Below are 19127 nucleotides of genomic sequence, written 5' to 3'. Positions count from 1 at the left end.
ACTCCTCTTTCTCTCCTATTTCTTGTTGTCTTTTTCCTCCTTTATTCATTTTTTCTTTCCTCATCTTCCTCTTCCTACTTCTTGTCCTTTCTTTCTTTTTCCTTCTTTCTCTCCTACTTCTTGTTCTCTCCTTTTTTTCTCCTTTCTGACCCATTCGGACAACTGAAGCTTCATATTAGCTTCAGATCAACCTTTAAATCCATGTTTAGACAGGATATTTATATTTAATAACCTCACAAACTGAGAATTGAGTCTGTTTTGATTTGTAAAAAGTTTCACAAAATTTAAAAACTACACTGAGACATTTTTTGTTCAAAAAGGTACAATTTTAATCAGTAAGTAAATTACTCCATTATCCATCTGAGGATCCTTAAATTGTAAATTATTATTTGACAGTAAAACATGTAACAAAAAACCCAGAAACAAAGAAAAACAACTTGAAATGGTTGTTAATCAGAAAATAGCTTCATCTAATTAAAACACTTAAAGTTGAGTTAAAAGCAAAGATCAGATTTTGGCAAACTGTGTTTTTTTAAACGTCCAAACTGCTGCTTTTCATTTTGACCTGCAAAACATCGACTGAATCATTAAAGACCCAAAAAAACCAGATTAAATCATCTTCACAGGGGGAATAAACCTATCAAATAAAGCAGATTGTTGAATTCTGATTCATTAATAAAGATAATTCTGTTTCCTTTTTTACCAAACATAACTGAAAGTCGACTTACAGCCATAAAACTAAATGTTAGTTTCAACTTTTGATAAATTATCGAACACGTGAGAAGTTTTTCTGTCGTCGTCTTGTTTGGATTTTTTTACTTTGCTGATCAGACTTTGCTTCGGACTCGACTGAAGGCACAAAACCTGTGCCCGAGAACTCTAACAAGAAAAAGTCAACGATGATTAACTCTGCTGAGTTTACCTGAAATCCTAAACGAGTCCAAACATCCATTAAAAAAAACAACAACGAACAGAAACATGTAAAAAAAACAACAACAACAACAAGTTTGTATGAAAAAGAAAACATGATATGAAACAAGTGAGAAAAAGAAGCGTTTCAGTCATTTCTGCTGAAGTTTGTCCCTCGTCAACATTTGCAGCGATTCTTCAGATCTTCATGTGATGAGCTGCGAAGACACAAGAAAACATTTAATCTTTTGGATCAATAAAGGAAAGGAAGAAAGTTTTATGCTTCTACAAATGAACCTCAGTGTGGATGATTATTAATCTAGAAATGTCAAATCTTCACATATATTATATTAATGCATGTTTTTGTCAATCTGAACCAGGCGGGGAGTTCTGGTCCTCTGAAATGATGCCAACGAGGAAGTAACTTAAAACTGCATTCTATCAAAAGGCCACCAGGGGGCGGCCGTTTTGGTGTCAAAAGGACTTCCGTCTCTATACAAGTCAATGGAGAATTCACCAACTTCTCACTTGATTTCTAACCTCAGTAAACGTTTTCAAAATGTGTTTATGGTCTCAATCGCTAGTTTAAAGCCTTCTTCAATGCAGTATGATGTTCATTTGGGACATTTTGGCCTCCCTGATTTTATATTTGACGATAAAGCAGGGTATGCATTAGGGCGTGGCTACGTGGTGATTGACAGGTTGATTGGTTCACAGGTTCAGGAGGGCGCCTCATGCTCCTCCTGATGCCCATATAAGTAGAATCCCTGTTTTTATTTTTCCCAGCATGCACCTGAAATATTCAAGATGGCGCTGCTCAGATCCGATACTATTGGCCTCCGAGCAGCAGTCCACAAACCAATGGGTGGCGTCACGGATTTTACGTACATTTCTTATATACAGTCTATGATCTGAACATATTTATATTAATAATAAGGTTATATTTAAATATCTGAACTATCATTTAATCTTCAGATTATTTTCTATTTTAATTGATTCGAGCTTTTAGTTTATAAAATGTCGATCAAACACATTCAGATTAAAGTCAAAGACAAACATATTCACATTTAAACAACTGGAACCAGGACAAAACATACTGTAAATTACTTTTTTGTTGACTTATGAATTAAATTGTTGCAGCTCTAAAAGAAACTAAAAGTAAATCTCTGTATTATTTCACTCAGTGCTGTAACTAGTCATTATTTACATTACAGATGTTTTCTAAAACGTCTTATTTTATCCCGACTGAAAATCCAAAACTTAAAATATATTCAGGTTTTCTGTCAGAGGAAAATATTCATATTTAAGAAACTGGAAGATAATTAAAAGTTTATTATAGTCTCTTAGTAAACAGCTCAATGTGGTAAATATAAATAAACCTAGATTCATCAGATCAGCTGCAGAAATGAGTCCATGCTCTGCATTAAGCATGTAGTTCAGGGTGTCAAACATAAGGCCTGTGGGCCAGAACCGGCCGTCCAAAGGGTCCAATCCGGCCCACTGGAAAAACTTCAGTGTGAAAATTGCAGAAAACTAAATCCAGTTTTTCAATAAGATGCTTATTTGTTTGTTTGCTTGTTTATTTATTGTAAAAAGAGACAATGTACATTCATGAACATTTCAAATTAAAATGTAAATGCACCGGAATTAGCTAGAACAGCTAGTTTTCATCCGTCCGTTGGCAGGTCAGGACAGAAAGAAAGAAAAAATAATAAATAAGAATAAAAATCAAGAAAAATGAACAGAGTGACAAACCAGCTGATATTCTCTCTTAATGTCCGTCGCCACTCACAGTCAAAGCTTCTGATCTTCTAACTTGAGATAATTGACTTTAATGTGACTCAGATTTGAAGAACTTTGGACACATTTTATCAGTAAAGTTATAATATTGTATATTATGTGATGTTTTTACTGGCCTGGCCCACTTGAGATCACATTGGTATTTATAATGTGTGTGTGTGTGTGTATGTGTGTGTGTGTGTTTGCATGTGCACTTGAACTAAAATGAGTTTGACACCCAGCTGTGGTGAGCCGTGTCACACCACAGCTGATCTTAAAATATCCGCCCAGCTCAACGTGTCGCTGCAGCTCAATATTGAAACCCTGACCTGTTAAATCCAACAGCTGTAATGTGTCTGTGTGAAGCTGCAACTACCAATTATTCATCTGACCATCAATCTGAATATAGTTTTCTTAATTAATCACTTAAAGTCTTGTTCGTCTGACCGAGAGTCCCAAAAAATACTTACTTTAGTTATTAACTTTTTTAACACATTTTTGGTGTTTTCATCATTTTCAGCTCTAATTTATAATATAACTGCTGCAGAGAACAAGTTTAATTTGACCTCTTGCTTGAATTCTTCATATCTTACATATCTCTATATTAAATATATCAGAAAGTGAGTTTTCAGCTGTCGTTGTCAGCATTATTACAGCAGCTAGAATCATTTCTTAGACCATGAAAAGCAGCTGAATCCTTTAAATCTGAAGGAAAGTGGATGCATCATCAGATTAAATGATGAGCTGAGAGGAAACTGTGTTCATTCTGCAGCAGCTGCTTATCTTCACCCTGTTATTTGGCCTCCTCCCTTCCCTCGCTCACTTCCTGTGTCATAGAGGCGGATGTTCGCAGCTTTAGCAAGTTCAATGTAAGACAGTTAAATACATTTTAATACCACAAAAAATGCAATTTAATACCGGTTTAACAATAAAAGTATGATTTCATGATGATCAAAGCTAGAATTATCAATGTGAAATAAATGTAAACTTATTTATATTTGTGTCATTACTTCCTGTATCAGAGTCAAAAGTCATAAAGTAAGTTTACATGTAGAAGTAATGTGACTCCAGTTTAAAGGCTCTCAGTGTGGAGATACAGAAGAAAGATGAGATTAATAGTCAACGGTTAAAAAAGTGACTTTATATACATAACATTATAACCTGGTTGAGGACAAGCTGCAGGTAAAGAATGAATGAATGGATGAATAAATTAAATAACTACTTCATTTAGCATCAGGAGGTCTGCAGCAGTAGATTGGGGGATTTTACAGACAGGTAGAAAACTTTTGTATACTTTCTTTTATACAATAAATGCTGCTCAAGATTATCTGTTCAATACCTGCAGATTAATCTATGATCTTTATCGACCCCTGCTGGACAAACTGGGTAATTGCATGCTTCTTAATTCAGCTTTTTACACACACCTGTGCTGGTTTGGCCTGACTTTAAAGTGTCTTCAAATGAATTTGTGCCCTCTTGAGTAAAAAAAGAAAAGAAAATCGGCTTGTATATAAGGCTGCTCATTATTTATTACTATTTTTTGTCATTTTTCTGCAAAAAGCTGCGCATGCTCCGTTATTTTGACAGAAGCTGAAACACACAGCGAAATGTTTTAACTGTAAATAAAAGTGCACATTTTCCAGCCTGCGTCAGACGATGCTGAGTTTACTGACTAATTATTAAACACCAGGATGTGATGTGTGAACTATCATCATCTTAACTCGCTCAGCAGTTATATCTCTGCACATGTTCTGCTGTGTGTTGCGTTAAGCGGCAGATAAAAGGCTGCTGGGAGAGAAAATTCATTAAGCTGAATGGACAAAAAATGCAGCAAGTTTCTAAAGTTAAAAAAAATGTTTTAATAATCGTGATTTCAATTTTGACACAAATAATCATGATTATGATTTTTTCCATAGTCAAGCAGCCCTTGTTGTATACATCATGCGACTTGTGGTTAAAGTTCGGCTGTAAAACGGTGGATAAACGCATTTAATTTAAGTTCTTCAAAATAAAAGCCTTCTGTTAGTTTGTCATTGGAAAGCTTTTAATATGAAGCAGCAGGAAGAACTTAACGCGGCTCCGATTCGACTGAAAGTAAACATACAATAAAGCAAATATCTGAAAGTACAAACAGAAACTGAACTACAGAGACTCAGTGAGGAGCTGCAGACGCACTGAGAGACTTCTCTCTTGCCTCAGTCTGACAACACGCTTGTCTGAGGAGGGGCAGTGGGGTTGTTACGGGTTTGCTTGGAGGCGGGTTGTGGTGCAGTTTGGTTTGGTGCAGCCAAAAGTGTGAATAAAAAAAAGCCTTAATGTGTCTCCACATCCTGTCGAGTGTATATTTTATGGTTATGAGTATTTGTCAAATGAAGAAGGAAACTATCAGTATGTAGCTGAGTCAATATGTTATTTATTGTTTTTTTGGTGAACAATCTCAAACTTATGTAGTTTTCTGCCTTTTCTGAGTTAAAGATTCTGTGTCATGAATCCTGTGTTGAATGAGTCGATGCACTTTCATAGTTACCATCTTTTTATCTTTTTATCTGCAACACACAAAAAACGTAGTTGAGAGATGTAGACGCAAAAGTCAGACAGCTATTAGGCTGCTAGGATGTGTTGTGATTCCCTCTTCCTGTTAAGTGTGTTTAAAAGTTAATTATTCTTATTTAAAATATGGAATAGCAAGTTTTTCTAATGGTTTGGTCGGCAAAAACGGAAATATTTTCTGTTTGCATATTTTATGACTCGCTGAGAGAGAGCCGCCACTGTGTCTGTACACTGACTTTGCTCCAAGCTACTTTTATAGATAATAAATAAAATGTGCTTCACTAAAGTTCCTGATTGATGTTCATCCTGTGAGCAACTATCCTGCAACTGCTGCACGTAAATAACTCAAACACTGGATTAATAGAAGAGAAAGAAAAGCTCCATCATAAAAACAAATAAGATAACAAGCTTCACATGAGGAGAGAACTGTTCCTTAAAGTCTGAACTAGTACGTTATATAGAATGTGTGTGTGTGTGTGTGTGTGTGTGTGTGCATGTGTGTGGTACTCACAGATTTGACTGTCTGTTTGATGTAGTCCTTCTTGCTGGTCAGGTCGTGGTCGGGGTAAGTGTCAAATACCTGAAAGACAGAAAAGAATGAAAGCTCGACTCACTTCTAACTATAAACAACATATCGGACACATCTCATTCCTGTTTTTGCACCAAAACTATTAAAAAAAACAACAAGTCACAAACTCTTCAAAGAAGGAACATGTCACCCAGTGCAGTAGAAGGAAGGAAGGAAGGAAAGGAGTAAGGAGGGAGGAAGAAAGAAAGGAAGGAAGGAAAGGAGTAAGAAGGAAGGAAGGAAGGAAAGGAGTAAGGAGGGAGGGAGTAAGTAAGGAAGGAAAGGAGTAAGGAGGGAGGGAGTAAGGAAGGAAGGAAGAAAAGGAGTAAGGAGGGAGGAAGAAAGAAAGGAAGGAAGAAAGGAAGGAAGGAAGGAAAGGAGTAAGAAGGAAGGAAGGAAGGAAGGAAAGGAGTAAGGAGGGAGGGAGTAAGGAAGGAAGGAAGAAAAGGAGTAAGGAGGGAGGAAGAAAGAAAGGAAGGAAGGAAGAAAGGAAGGAAGGAAAGGAGTAAGAAGGAAGGAAGGAAGGAAGGAAAGGAGTAAGGAGGGAGGGAGTAAGGAAGGAAGGAAGGAAGAAAGGAAGGAAGGAAAGGAGTAAGAAGGAAGGAAGGAAGGAAAGGAGTAAGGAGGGAGGGAGTAAGTAAGGAAGGAAGGAAAGGAGTAAGGAAGGAATAAAGGAAGGAAATGAGGGAGGAAGGAAGGAAGGAAGGATGGAAGGAAGTGAGGAAAGAAGTAAGGAGGGAGGAGGGGAGGAAAGAGGAAGGAAGGAAAGGAGTAAGGAGGGAGGGAGTAAGGAAGGAAGGAAGGAAAGGAGTAAGGAGGGAGGGAGGAGGAAGGAAGGAAAGGAGTAAGGAGGGAGGGAGTAAGGAAGGAAGGAAGGAAAGGAGTAAGGAGGGAAGGAGGAAAAGAGGAAGGAAGTAAGGAGAGAGGGAAGGGAGGAAAGAAAGGAGGAAGGAAGGAAGGATGGAAGGAAGGATGGAAGGAAGTGAGGATAGAAGTATGTAAGGAGGATTGAGCAAAGAAAGAGGGAAGGAGGGGAAGAACGAAGGAAAAATTAAAGAAAGGAAGGAAGGAAAGAAGGAACAGTCAACAGGAGGGTTACAGTCGGACCTTCTGGCAGATCTGCTTCATGGTCATCTCCTCCAGGTCGGCTTCCTTCAGGAGACTCTGGACCGTCTGCTTCAGCTGCTCGTCAGTCGGAGATTTCTTCACCATCTTAATGAGCGGCTCGTCATCGTCTGAGCTGTCCTCTGCTGCAGGGACACGCAGGAACATCATTATATATATATGAGACTAATTTACAGTTAATGCACCAAACCGGTTCTGGCAGGTTGTTACAGGCCTGAATAAAGAATGGGAACTGCTGCTGTTGACTTAAAGGTCACACACACACACACACACACACACACACACACACACACACACACACACACACACACACACACACACACACACACCACACACACACACACACACACACACACACGCTCTTTGACAAACCAAATTTAATTTTAATAATTAGTAGGTTAAAGCTATCAGTGTTCATTGCTGCCTGCTGTCCATTCAGTTTATAACAGATCTAATTATATAATTCACTTTTTCTTTAAATGTATTGTTCAGATAAAAGAAACATCTTATTAAACATGTTCATTTAAAGGCAGCTTTGTGTTGGGGTATCAACAGAAGGCAGCAGGTATCAGTTATCGGACTCTAGACTGACTAATAATCAATATCAGTTTCTGTGTTTAATACTATTGGAGGCCTTTAGCGGAGCAGCAACATGCAGTAGTGGAAGCTGCAGCAGTGGAACCTGCAGCAGAGAAACCTGCAGCAGTCACACATGCAGCAGTGGAACCTGCAGCAGAGAAACCTGCAGCAGCTCACCTGTGTTCGTGTTGTTTTTGCTGTTGCTGCTGCTGTCGGCCTTCTTAGTTTTGGCAGCAGGTTTTGCCGGAGCCGTCTTCTTCTTTTTAGGCTGCGACACAAAGAGACAATCATCATCAGCTCAGTGATGTTTAAATACATCTTAGTGACACTTTAACGACATCGGACGCCTCCAGCTTTACCTTCTCTTTAGCTTCACTGTCCGACTCCGACTCGTCTGAAACTTCCTTCTTCGCTCTCTTTTTCGGAGGAGCCGTCTTCTTCGCTGGTGTCCTTTGTCTTTTCAGCGATGTGGATTTCTTAGACGCAGATTTCCCTCTGCTGGACTTTGACTTGGAAGACTGACAAAGAGTTTGAGTGAGGACGGTGAATCACTGTTTCATATCTGATATTATAAATACAGTTTGATGTTTTGAAGTCTTAGTGATGAGCAGACGATGCTGAACATACAGACTGATTCAGTTTTGCAGCTAAATAATAAGATGCTCGATTCATTAGTTAATTAGTGGGATAAAAAGAAAGGAGAATATTACCAGTCTCAAGTTTGGACACACTTTCACTTCAATAAGACGAGGGAGGGAGGGAGGAAGGAAAGGAGTAAGGAGGGAGGGAGGGAGGGAGGGGGGGAAGAAGGGAGGAAGGAAAGGAGTAAGGAGGGAGGAAAGAAGGGAGGGGGGGAGGGAGGGAGGGAGGAAGGAAGGAAGGAAAGAAGGAAGGAAGAAAGGAAAGGAGTAAGGAGGGAGGGAGTAAGGAGAGAAGGAAGGGAGGAAATAAAGGAGCAAGGAAGGAATGAAGGAAGGAAAGGAGGAAGGAAGGAAGGATGGAGGAGAATATTACCAGTCTCAAGTTTGGACACACTTTCACTTCAATAAGACGAGGGAGGGAGGGAGGAAGGGAGGAAGGAAAGAAGGAAGGAAGGAAGAAAGGAAGAAAGGAAAGGAGTAAGGAGGGAGGGAGTAAGGGGAGAAGGAAGGGAGGAAATAAAGGAGCAAGGAAGGAATGAAGGAAGGAAAGGAGGAAGGAAGGAAGGATGGAGGAGAATATTACCAGTCTCAAGTTTGGACACACTTTCACTTCAATAAGACGAGGGAGGGAGGGAGGAAGGGAGGAAGGAAAGGAGTAAGGAGGGAGGGAGGGAGGAAAGAAGGGAGGGGGGGAGGGAGGGAGGGAGGAAGGAAGGAAGGAAAGAAGGAAGGAAGGAAGAAAGGAAAGGAGTAAGGAGGGAGGGAGTAAGGGGAGAAGGAAGGGAGGAAATAAAGGAGCAAGGAAGGAATGAAGGAAGGAAAGGAGGAAGGAAGGAAGGATGGAGGAGAATATTACCAGTCTCAAGTTTGGACACACTTTCCCTTTAATAAGACGATGTGTCCAAACTACAAAGACATATTAGTTAAGTATGGGAACGTTTCCATCAGGTAACATCTAATGAAATAATATCTAATATATCTCCAATAACAACAATTAATCTGCTGATTATAAGTTAAGTCTTCTGGGTTTCTACCTCACAGGTTTTATTGTTATTTTTATATTTCTGACTTTTATTTTTGTCCAAATAAACCAAAATTAATCGTTTTCTCTACAAAACGAAGGACACTGACAGTTTCTCAGAGGCCGCTGTGATGTCTTTAATTTGATGGATTTGTTTTTAAATTTACAAAGAAAAGCAGAAAAATGACAGAAATTATTATTTAATTATTTAAATGGTTTCTGATGACAGGCTGAATCGTTGCAGCTCAAATAAATATCAACCAAAATGTAAACGTAAAACAACACAAATATTTCCTTCCCTCCTTCTTTCCTCCCTCCCTACCTTCCTTATTTCCTGCGTCCATCCTTCCTTCCTTTCCTTTCCTCCCTTCCTTCCTTCATTTCCTTCCTCCTTCCATTCCTCCCTCCCTCCCTCCTACCTTCCTTCCTTCCTTTCCTTCCCTTCCTCCCTCCCTCCTTTCCTTCCTTCCTCCCAACAACAGGATGTTTAATAATAAAACATTGAACTGTAATATCAGTGAAGAGCTTTAGAGCATCAGTCTCTGAGGAGCTGCTATGACTGTTTTAAACCACTAGGTGTCGCTGTGCTGCTGAATTTAAATCTTCAGAGTTTCATTAAAACTTTCATCACTTATTTTTCTTTAATGAAACTAAACATTTTAAATCTTAGTCGATTAACTTTCTGTTAGTCGATTAATTAATCAACCGACTAATCAAAGTATGTTTATTTGCCTTTACCTCACTATCATCATCATCATCATCATCAGATTCCTCCTCTTCTTCTTCTTCTTCCTCCTCCTCCTCCTCTTCATCGTCTGCAGACTCCTCCGACTTATCAGACCGCTCTTCCTCCTCCTCTTCATCTTTCTTTGATCTCTTCTCCTCTGCATCGGATCCCTCCGCCTCGGCCGAAGCTCCGACCTTCTCGTCTTCTTCATCGTCATCTTCATCGCTGCTCAGGTCCATGACGATGGCTTTGGATTTGCTTCCCAGTTTGGATTTTTTGGGGCTGGACGACGAGCTCCTGGGTTTGGGTTTGCTCTTCTTCTTGGTTTTGGTGTTCGAGTCGTCGCCGGAGAGTTTTTTCTTTGATTTCTTCTTCTTCTTCACCGGCAGACGCTGCAAAATAAAAACCACAGAGAGATGAGTCACTGCGTCTCTGAAAAGAGGAAAATATAAGGTTTCACATTTCTTAAAAATTACATTTCAAATTAAATTGTAAAAACACTTTATTTATCTATCTAAGTAGAAAATAAACATAATTAATTGTCTATTGTTATAAGCAGATATAAAGACATTTTTAGTGTTTAAGTTTTAAGTGTTAATTAATGTACAACAATTATAACTTATCATAAATCCAACTGATGATTTATGTGTCGATTAATTACCTCGATTAATTACCTGGTCTATTTATTTTACTAAATATCTCATTTTATTATTTTATTTGCTGTTGTTTTATTATGTTATAACTTTAATTATTCTCTGTAAAGAACTTTGAGCGATCAAAAAAGAAGGATTATTATTATTATTATTATGATGAAAGATTAAAGTCAGAAAATGATGAAAGCAGCTGACAGTTAACTATCCAAAGATACTCAGTGAAGACAAATTAAATACTAATTTATTTTATATTATATTCATTTAAAAGGCTATTAGTGGAGAATTTTGACTTTTCTTTCCCTTAAAAAAAATTAACAATAAGCAATTATCAAAGTAGATTAATTTTCTGTCAATCAACTAATCATTGCAGCTCTAGTGTTTATCTGTATTCACATTCATTACGTGTTTATACTCCAGCATCCAGTTATTAAAAACATAATGATAATAATAATCACATGATGAGGTCATAGTTACCTTGCCGCTGTTTTTGGGCGATGTGAGGAACGTCAGGATCCTGTCGACCAGATCTGAGTGAGTTCCTTTCTTCTCCAGATCCAAAACACTGCAGATCACTTTCAGTTTGGAGTTGGTCAAGTTTGAGCTCCTGCATAGAGAAAAACCCCCAAAAACAAGCAAACATCATTATAGACGTTTTTCTACCTCTGAGGACAATCGTTTCTTCTCTTTCATTGAGCTCCTGAATTATAAAGAACATTTATAATTCAACCCAATAAACAACTTTATATTAACTGAGTTTCACACAGTATCAACAATCACACATCAGAGGGTTAAAGCCTGATGACTGAATACTAATTAATTAACCCTTCGTTGTCAAATTTGACCCGTTCTTACATTTGAAAGCTGTAAAAAAACACCTTAAACTTTTCCTAATGTGACCCTGAATATACAAAAATTAAGATATAATGCATCTTTTTTTTTTTTTTTGTGCAACTGATACACATTTTATAAATGTAAATGTCCAAATTTGACCTGCATTTATTCAAAAATCACCATTTTTCATATTCTACAAACATTTCTCCTGGACCATATGTAGTGATTGTGAATGTCTTTTTCTCTTCCATAGATAAATATAATACTCTGTTTGCTCTCTGACTGCTTCATTAAGGATTAATCAAACATTAATTAATGACTGACGGGGGATTTATGAATGTTAATTGGTGCAGAGACTAATTATGAGTCAGAATATGAACAGTGTGTAAAGGGTTAATCAATAAAATAAGAGCAGACGGCAGCACATTTAAATAAGATTTTGAGGTTTAATTAAAGCACTAAAGTTTGTTTTATTAATAAAGAACAAAACATCTTTTATTCATGTTGCTTCAGAAATAAGAGTCTAAAAATCCTCCTGATCTACGTTAACCTGAACGACTCATTTAACCTTTGTGTCGTCCTCTCGGGTCAAATTGACCCCGTCTGTTTTGACTGTTCCTTCCTTCCTTCCTTCCTTCCTTCATTCCTTCCTCCCTCCTTCCTGTCCTCCCTTCCTTCCTCCATCCTTTACTTTCTTCTTCCATCCTTCCTCCCTCCTTTTCTTCTTTCCTTCCTTCCATCCATCTTTCTTTCCTTCCTTCCATCATTCCTTCTTTCCTTTCCTCTCATCCTTCCTTCCTCCCTCCTTTTCTTCCTTCATTCCTTCCTCACTCCTTTCCTTCCTTCTTCCTTCCTCCATCCTTTACTTTCTTCTTCCATCCTTCCTCCCTTCCTTCTTTCCTCCCTTCCTTCCTCCCTCCTTTACTTCCTTCCTTCCTTCTTTCCTCCCTTCCTTCCTCCCTCCTTTACTTCCTTCCTTCTTTCCTTCCATCCATCTTTCCTTCCATCTTTCCATCCTTCCTTCCTTCCTTGACTCGAGGACAACAGGAGGGTTAAACACACAACGGTTCGTTATAGACATTTAAATCTAAGCGTTGGCAGCGACTCTGCAGAGAAGAAAAGCTACTGAACTAAAACTTGCTCACAAACTTACTTGAGAAGTTTCTCTCGTTTTTTGGTGTACTGTTCGCTTTCCACATCAAAAGCAAAGCCGTTAAACAGACGCAGGTTCTTCTTTATTGTGGCCATCTGTTAAAAAAAGACAGTGATTAAAAATGACACAATAATTCAGATTTATTTGTCAGACGTTGTAACTAAACACTCATAAAGACGGAGAATAAACTGTAATTAACAACCAGTTTAAACTCCAGCTCACTCTGATCACACTGTATGTTTATATTAAGCTTCTTCTCTGACGCTCCTGACTCACTGCATCAGTATAAATGATGTAATGAATCTTTATTGAGCTGCATTTTGTGTATAAAAAGGTGTTATACAATTAGAGTTATTATAATTAAATGAAAACAACAGGAGCTCAGTCATAAAACTCCTACAGACTGAGTCTCGGCTCTGTCTTGGTGGGTTTTCGTACCTTCCCCGGTCTGTCGAACAGGATGGCGTGAAGAGTTTTCAGATCAGCCGGCTTCATCTTGGTGATCTGGATGCTGGTGCGTGGAATATCTCCTAATTTATCTCCACTACCTGAAAAAAGGCGGGAAACCAACCAGCCGACAGAGTTTATACACAAGTGGCAGATGTGTGAACCTTCATTAATTCATTAACTTTAAAGAGCAGACGTTAATCACATCCAGCAACACAACAGTGAGAATGTAAAGATTAACGTTACCATCTCCAAACTTGAGCTTCTCTCGTTGTTTCGGAGCCTGAAAATCGAGCCTCTCGACGGTTTTCTTCGCCCGTTTGCCTTCGATGATTTCACCTGAAGCTGCAACCAAACAGTGATAAATACAGGCGGGTTAGTAGCAGCATGAGTATGTGTTCATTATATGCTGCACTCTCTTATTTTATGCACTATTTTAGTCAAGCTTTTTGTTTTCTTTCTCTCTTTCTGTATTGTATGTTTTTATGCTTCCAATTCTTACTGTTACATGTTTGTTTTTATGTGTATGAAATGTGTTGTATAAATAAAGTTGTTTTGCCTTAATGAGAGCCTTCGTAAAGCATTATACAGACTAAATGCATTTAAATTTAGTCGGAGTGTCAGATGTGTTATATGTTGTTGTTGTTGTTGTTGTTGTGTTGCATAATTTCAATTCTAGACTGAAAATCGGACAAAATGAATATTCGATTTCCACCTTTTTAAAATCAAGACTTGGATCAATGTGTATTTTTTGTCTCCTACTTACTGCCTATTACTGACACAAGTTTGAAGGAAAAAAGAGAGAGAGAGAAACAACAACAAAACCCTCCAAAGATGACAGACAGTGCAGCTTTGTCAAACCTCAAACTGAGAACCAAAGTTACCACGTTTGTCTGTCCCGGGTGTTTTGGATCGGCTTTTGTTCGGACTGGACTCGTCTCCCTGTGACATCTCCTGCTGGTCCTCCACGTCTTCCTCTGACACCGCTGAGCTGTCCATCGCTTCCTCCGCCACGTCACTCATCTCTGCTCTGCCTCAGTCCGTCTGGGTTTCAGTTTATCCTAAAAGAAGGAAGATGAACATGTTTATATTAGTATTGTGGAGGCACCTGTCACAGAGTTACAGAAAGCAGAGAGTCGTTTTAGTTTAGGCATACAGCATAAAAACCTAAGAGTAAAGAAGTACAGATAAATAAAGAAAAACATTGAGACAGAAAGGAGCTTTGAATCTGACTAAAACTTTAGAAAAAGTTGTCCTGGGAAAGGTGGGGTGGAGATAATTGGCTGATATTGTATTTGTAATTATAGATTTGGAAGTTGAAGCAAAATAAACTATGAAAAACAAACTGGGAGTATGTTGTGAATAGATTAATATATTTACCCAGCTCAAATATAAACTCACCTTCAGTAAACAGTGTGTCTGCACATTTTTTTTAAACAAATTGAATGACTTTTAAGATCTTTTTAAAAACCTCTTTAAGGAAACAAATAATACCATTGCTGAGACATATAATAATAATGCTCAGATCAAATTTAACATCTTATCTCCTTCAATTGCAGACATTTTTTAGACCTTTAATATCAAAAACTACAATTAAAAGACATTCAAGACTTTTTAAGGACCCTGGTTAAAGTAGTTTGGATGCCGAACAACAGTATTGGCTCTAATACGATGTCAGCTCATAATATTAGCTATTTTAACTCCTCTTCTTTAAAAGGTAGGAGCGTTTAATCATGTAAAATAACAGTTTTAAGCTGTGTTTTGGCAGCTTTGACAGAAAAACTCCGCTTCAGTCTAATTATCATTACTGTTTCTACTAAACAGAAACAGAAATATTCTTTATTAACTTCAGTTTAAGTTGTTTTACATGTGTAACCAAAGCATGCATGTGTCTCAGGTAATATTAAGCCTCCTGTTTGTTAGTTTTTTTGCTATATATTTTATTGAGCATCAATGAGAATAAAGAATAAAACATAGGAAAATCCTTGGAACAATCACACATTATTTTTCATTATATATAATATATATATAATGTGTATATTAAAAGGATTATTACTACAATTAAAATGTTTTTCGGGAGAAAGTCACCAGTTAACATGGTCACCAGTTAAATCGTAACACCGTTATCGGTAAGTTACAGCGCGCCAATGTGTACGGTGTTACGATTTAACTGGTGAATCTCACATATGATAAATTATGAGAGGTGAATGAGTCCTCTGAGTTAACGTACACAAATGATTAGATATTGAACAGATGAATGTGTATTTTTAAAAACGGATTAAAACTACAATAAAAAGGCTTTTAGGAGAGAAAGTCACCAGTTAACACGGTCACCCGTTAAACCTTAACACCGGATAACTAACCGATAAACACACTGGGACGTTAAGTTACAGCGCGCCAATGTATACGGTGTTACGGTTTAACTGGTGACCGTGTTATCTGGTGACTTTCTCTACATTACGTTACGAGAGGTGAATGAGTCCTCTGAACACAATTTAACTTAGACACTTGATTAGATTCATGCAAGTTAAATTGTGCTCAGAGGACTCATTCATCTCTCGTAACCCAATGTAATGTAGCGAAAGTCACCAGTTAACACGGTCACCAGTTAAACCGTAACACCGTGTGACGCTAGCCTCAGCCTGCTAACGTTAGCCCCGCAGTACAGTTAGTGACGCGGACAACAAACAGCGATGACTGACCGTTTAAACAGCGTCCTGAGCCGGTTACAGACTCCACGGAGACGGTCTCACGGTGTCCAGCCCGCCTCTGAGTGTCGGTTAGCGGCAGCGGCTGGTGAAACTTTGCCTCGGTGTGTTTGAAGAGGAGCTGAAGCTGCAGCAGCGTCTCTGACAGTTTCTTGTTTTTTGATTTCATGATGGCGGTTTCTCTGCTCCGCTCGCTGATTGGACGACAGCCCTATGACGTGTTCCCCGTCTTATAAACGCCCCTCCCTCCAGCCCCCAGTGTTGCTATTGGCAACACAGCAGTCTTTTTTTTCTCCCTACAGCTTTATTCTACAACACAGATATCAGATAAAAACATTAAAAAGCACATTTGTACAAAGCAGAGGAGTTATTATAGTTTTGAGATTTTCAGTTTTTATTTTTATTTAGTTTTTCAGTTTGCTTTTTTTTATTTCAGTTTAGTTTTAGTGAGTTTAACAAGTGATGAAGTATTTTTTGTTTAGTTTTTATTTAGTTAGAAAATGACTTACTGTCTTGTAAATTACAGGAGTGTATGCAGCTATGATTGCATGTTCTCCACACAGAGTATATTGCACAAATGACATATTGCAAATCTCACTGTGAAAATAAAAAATAAAAATAGAATATAATCTTTATTGTCATTGAATATTTTTTGGCATCGTGTGTTTAAAGGAAGCCGTCTCCGTCTTTCTTCCCACTCTGGTCTATGTGGATCTTTATTGGCTGCAACAACACAGCGTCTCACTGCCAGACTCTGCTTCACTAAGCGCCGTGAGACATTTATCTCCTCACAGACACTTTTATAGAGATGATGCCAGTAGAGGTTGTTTGAGCCGCTCTTCAAGTTTGTTTTTAAATCTCCTCGTTCTAAACTCTCAGCACCAAGGGACGATCCCACAGAACATGTAGAAATGTGTTTTGATTTCTTGTTGTTAGTCTCATTTTTAAAGTTTGAGGGATGTAAAATCACTTCTATGTACAACTTTATAATGGACAAACTGCATAGAAATATTACTATTATTGTTATTTTTATAATTATTACAAGTCCGAACATTTTATGCTGATTTCCTGCAAAGTTTTGAACTAATTTGCAGATATTTAATGGTTCTTCTTTTAGGATACAAGCACATCATTTGATCAACTGAGAAGATTTAGACAGCTTCATTAAGGATTAATCAAACATTGATTAATGACTGATGGGAATATATGAGTGTGAATTGGGCTAAAGACTAATTATGAGTCAGAATATGAACAGTATGTAAAGGTTTAAGAAAAAAAAGATCCAAATTCTCATGTTTTAGCTTCTTAAATATGAATATTTTCCGGTTTATTCAGTCTTAAACGCTACCTGGGAAGAAATTAAATAGCATTTCCTGGGCTTGGTGAAAAGGTTGCATGAATGTACAGGTCTAATAAAACAATTCAAAATAAATAAATAAAGGATGTGAGTATTTCTGCAGCACCACCAACAAAAATAAATAGAAAATATAAAGTTTTCAAGGCGATAACCAAAAGAAGATTCCTGTCTACTTATTACAACACAGTGCTTCAGGAATTATGAAGTTATAACCACTTAACATTAACACCTTTAACATTACCAGTATATTCATGCTAACCTGATCAAAGCCTACATTTACATCACAAACACCCATCACAGTGTCATCATGCAGGTGTGAAACTGGACACATGGTGGCGCTGTGGGAGCAGTGGAGCAGCTTTTACATTTCCATAAAGTTAAATTCAAATCAAACCAGTTTGTTGCCTAGCAGCAGCATCTCAACATGTATGGAGGGTTATTAATGCCACGAGGGACAAAGCAGAGTCCTCATCATGGAAATGACTCTGAGAGAAAATACAATAAATAAATCTAATTATTTGAGACTTTTTGATCATTTAGAGAAAAGTAAATTTCATAATTGGGCACAACAAAGACAGTTCTCAAATAATAAAACCTTTGAGTGTAAAAGTTTGAATATATCTCATCAGCATCACTAATCCCAAAACTAAACTCAGTTCATTGTGTCCAGAGTAGTTCTCATCAGAGAATACGCAGATCTTAATGATCTTCATCAATCAATCACATCAAATATATTTATAACCTGTGAAAACGTTCCTTTTGAATTTCAGAATTTCTTTTAATTTAAAGTTTTAGTTTCAGCATCTTTACAAAACTTCATCCAGTTCTCATCTGGTGCTTATCCCCGTTATGTTCAAACCTCTCTATATCCCCTCTATATTTTAAAGGTAGTTATGAGGATTTCTTTTTATGGTTTCATTAAGTTATTGTAATTTTCAGTTTCAATAAACTACATTTAGATAATTATATGTTATATTTTCATGTCTTAGGTAAAATATAACATGACATTGTGCAACATAATGTAAAAAAACAGACATAATATTGTTGAAATTGCTCATTTTTCATAGTGAATAGATGGTTTGTTATAGTAAAGATTGTAAAAAGATAGTAAAATAGTAATCCAGATTACTATTTGGTTTTATTGCGCAATCTAGTGGACAGAAATTGTAGTGATTTAAGTACTTTATATGGTGAAGGTGCCTCAATATTCTGTTTTCTAATTAATTAAACAGTACTATTATTATTAAGTTTTTATACCACACTTCACAACTGAAGAATGAAGATTGAAGTTGCTGGGTCACTTTAGAAAAATCATACCATTTGTAAGGGTTAAACTTGCAATAAAGAAAACACCATAAAAGTGTAAAACATACCGAGGCGAGAGTGTGAATATGCTGTGACAGAAACAATTATTAACCTTTATATATGTATTTCTCCTCCTCCTCCTCCTCCTCCTCTTCCTCGGCTGGTGTCATTAATCACCCTCCATACAGCCTGCACACTATTTTAAAAGCAGCACCGCGAACAGCACAGAGAGCAGAGAGGCTTCAGCTGCTGCCATGACTCCTCTCTGAGCTGATAATACACACTTACTGCTTTCAACCAGCCGGTGTGACTTTCTTCTCAGCATCTGTCATCATGTGACCGTCTGCTGCAAACGTTGGATTTTTTTTACTTTGCAGGAGAAATAATGAAAATGTGGATTTCTTTACCAAAGCTTGTGTTGAGTTAAAGCAGGTAAGACTCACTGACTGTCTGCTTTAACTGTGTTTAGGTGATAATATGGTTTTATGTTTTGCTCATTTGTTATAATACATTTTAAAAAATCAACATGTTTTGCAAGATGTTGGCAGAAAAGTCTTATTAAATCAGATGTTTTCTTATGCGTTATTACATTTAAAGTGACATTTAATTACATATGTTCACTCTGTTGTCTATAATCCAGACAGGAGTTTAGACATACTGAGGTGTGTGAGTGCAGCTTCACCCCAATAATAAAATATTTGACTGTAGTTCTACTCTGAAAAAATGCAAATCAGCGGTTTAGTAAATACTTTCTGCAGATTAGTGATGATCTAA

General features: G+C 37.5%; 1 protein-coding gene across 1 annotated transcript; it reads right to left on the bottom strand.

The window, feature by feature from the left end:
• Nucleotides 1–370: 370 nt before the first annotated feature.
• On the bottom strand, nt 371–15862 carry dek (DEK proto-oncogene). The gene is made up of 12 exons (XM_062422697.1): nt 15686–15862; nt 13868–14044; nt 13230–13328; nt 12975–13084; nt 12537–12631; nt 11027–11156; nt 9911–10291; nt 7870–8019; nt 7688–7778; nt 6914–7056; nt 5750–5818; nt 371–1127 (listed from the first exon to the last, which is right to left on the bottom strand). The coding sequence occupies exons 2-12, from the start codon at nt 14004–14006 to the stop codon at nt 1116–1118; spliced, it is 1419 nt and encodes a 472-aa protein (XP_062278681.1). The 5' UTR covers nt 14007–14044; nt 15686–15862; the 3' UTR covers nt 371–1115.
• Between the last annotated feature and the right edge of the window lie 3265 nt (nt 15863–19127).

The sequence above is a fragment of the Scomber scombrus genome, chromosome 7 (genome assembly GCF_963691925.1).
Source record: "Scomber scombrus chromosome 7, fScoSco1.1, whole genome shotgun sequence".
In the NCBI taxonomy this organism is placed as follows: domain Eukaryota; kingdom Metazoa; phylum Chordata; class Actinopteri; order Scombriformes; family Scombridae; genus Scomber; species Scomber scombrus.
Note: the sequence above shows the minus strand (reverse complement) of the source record. Positions and strands in the feature narration are given on the sequence as shown.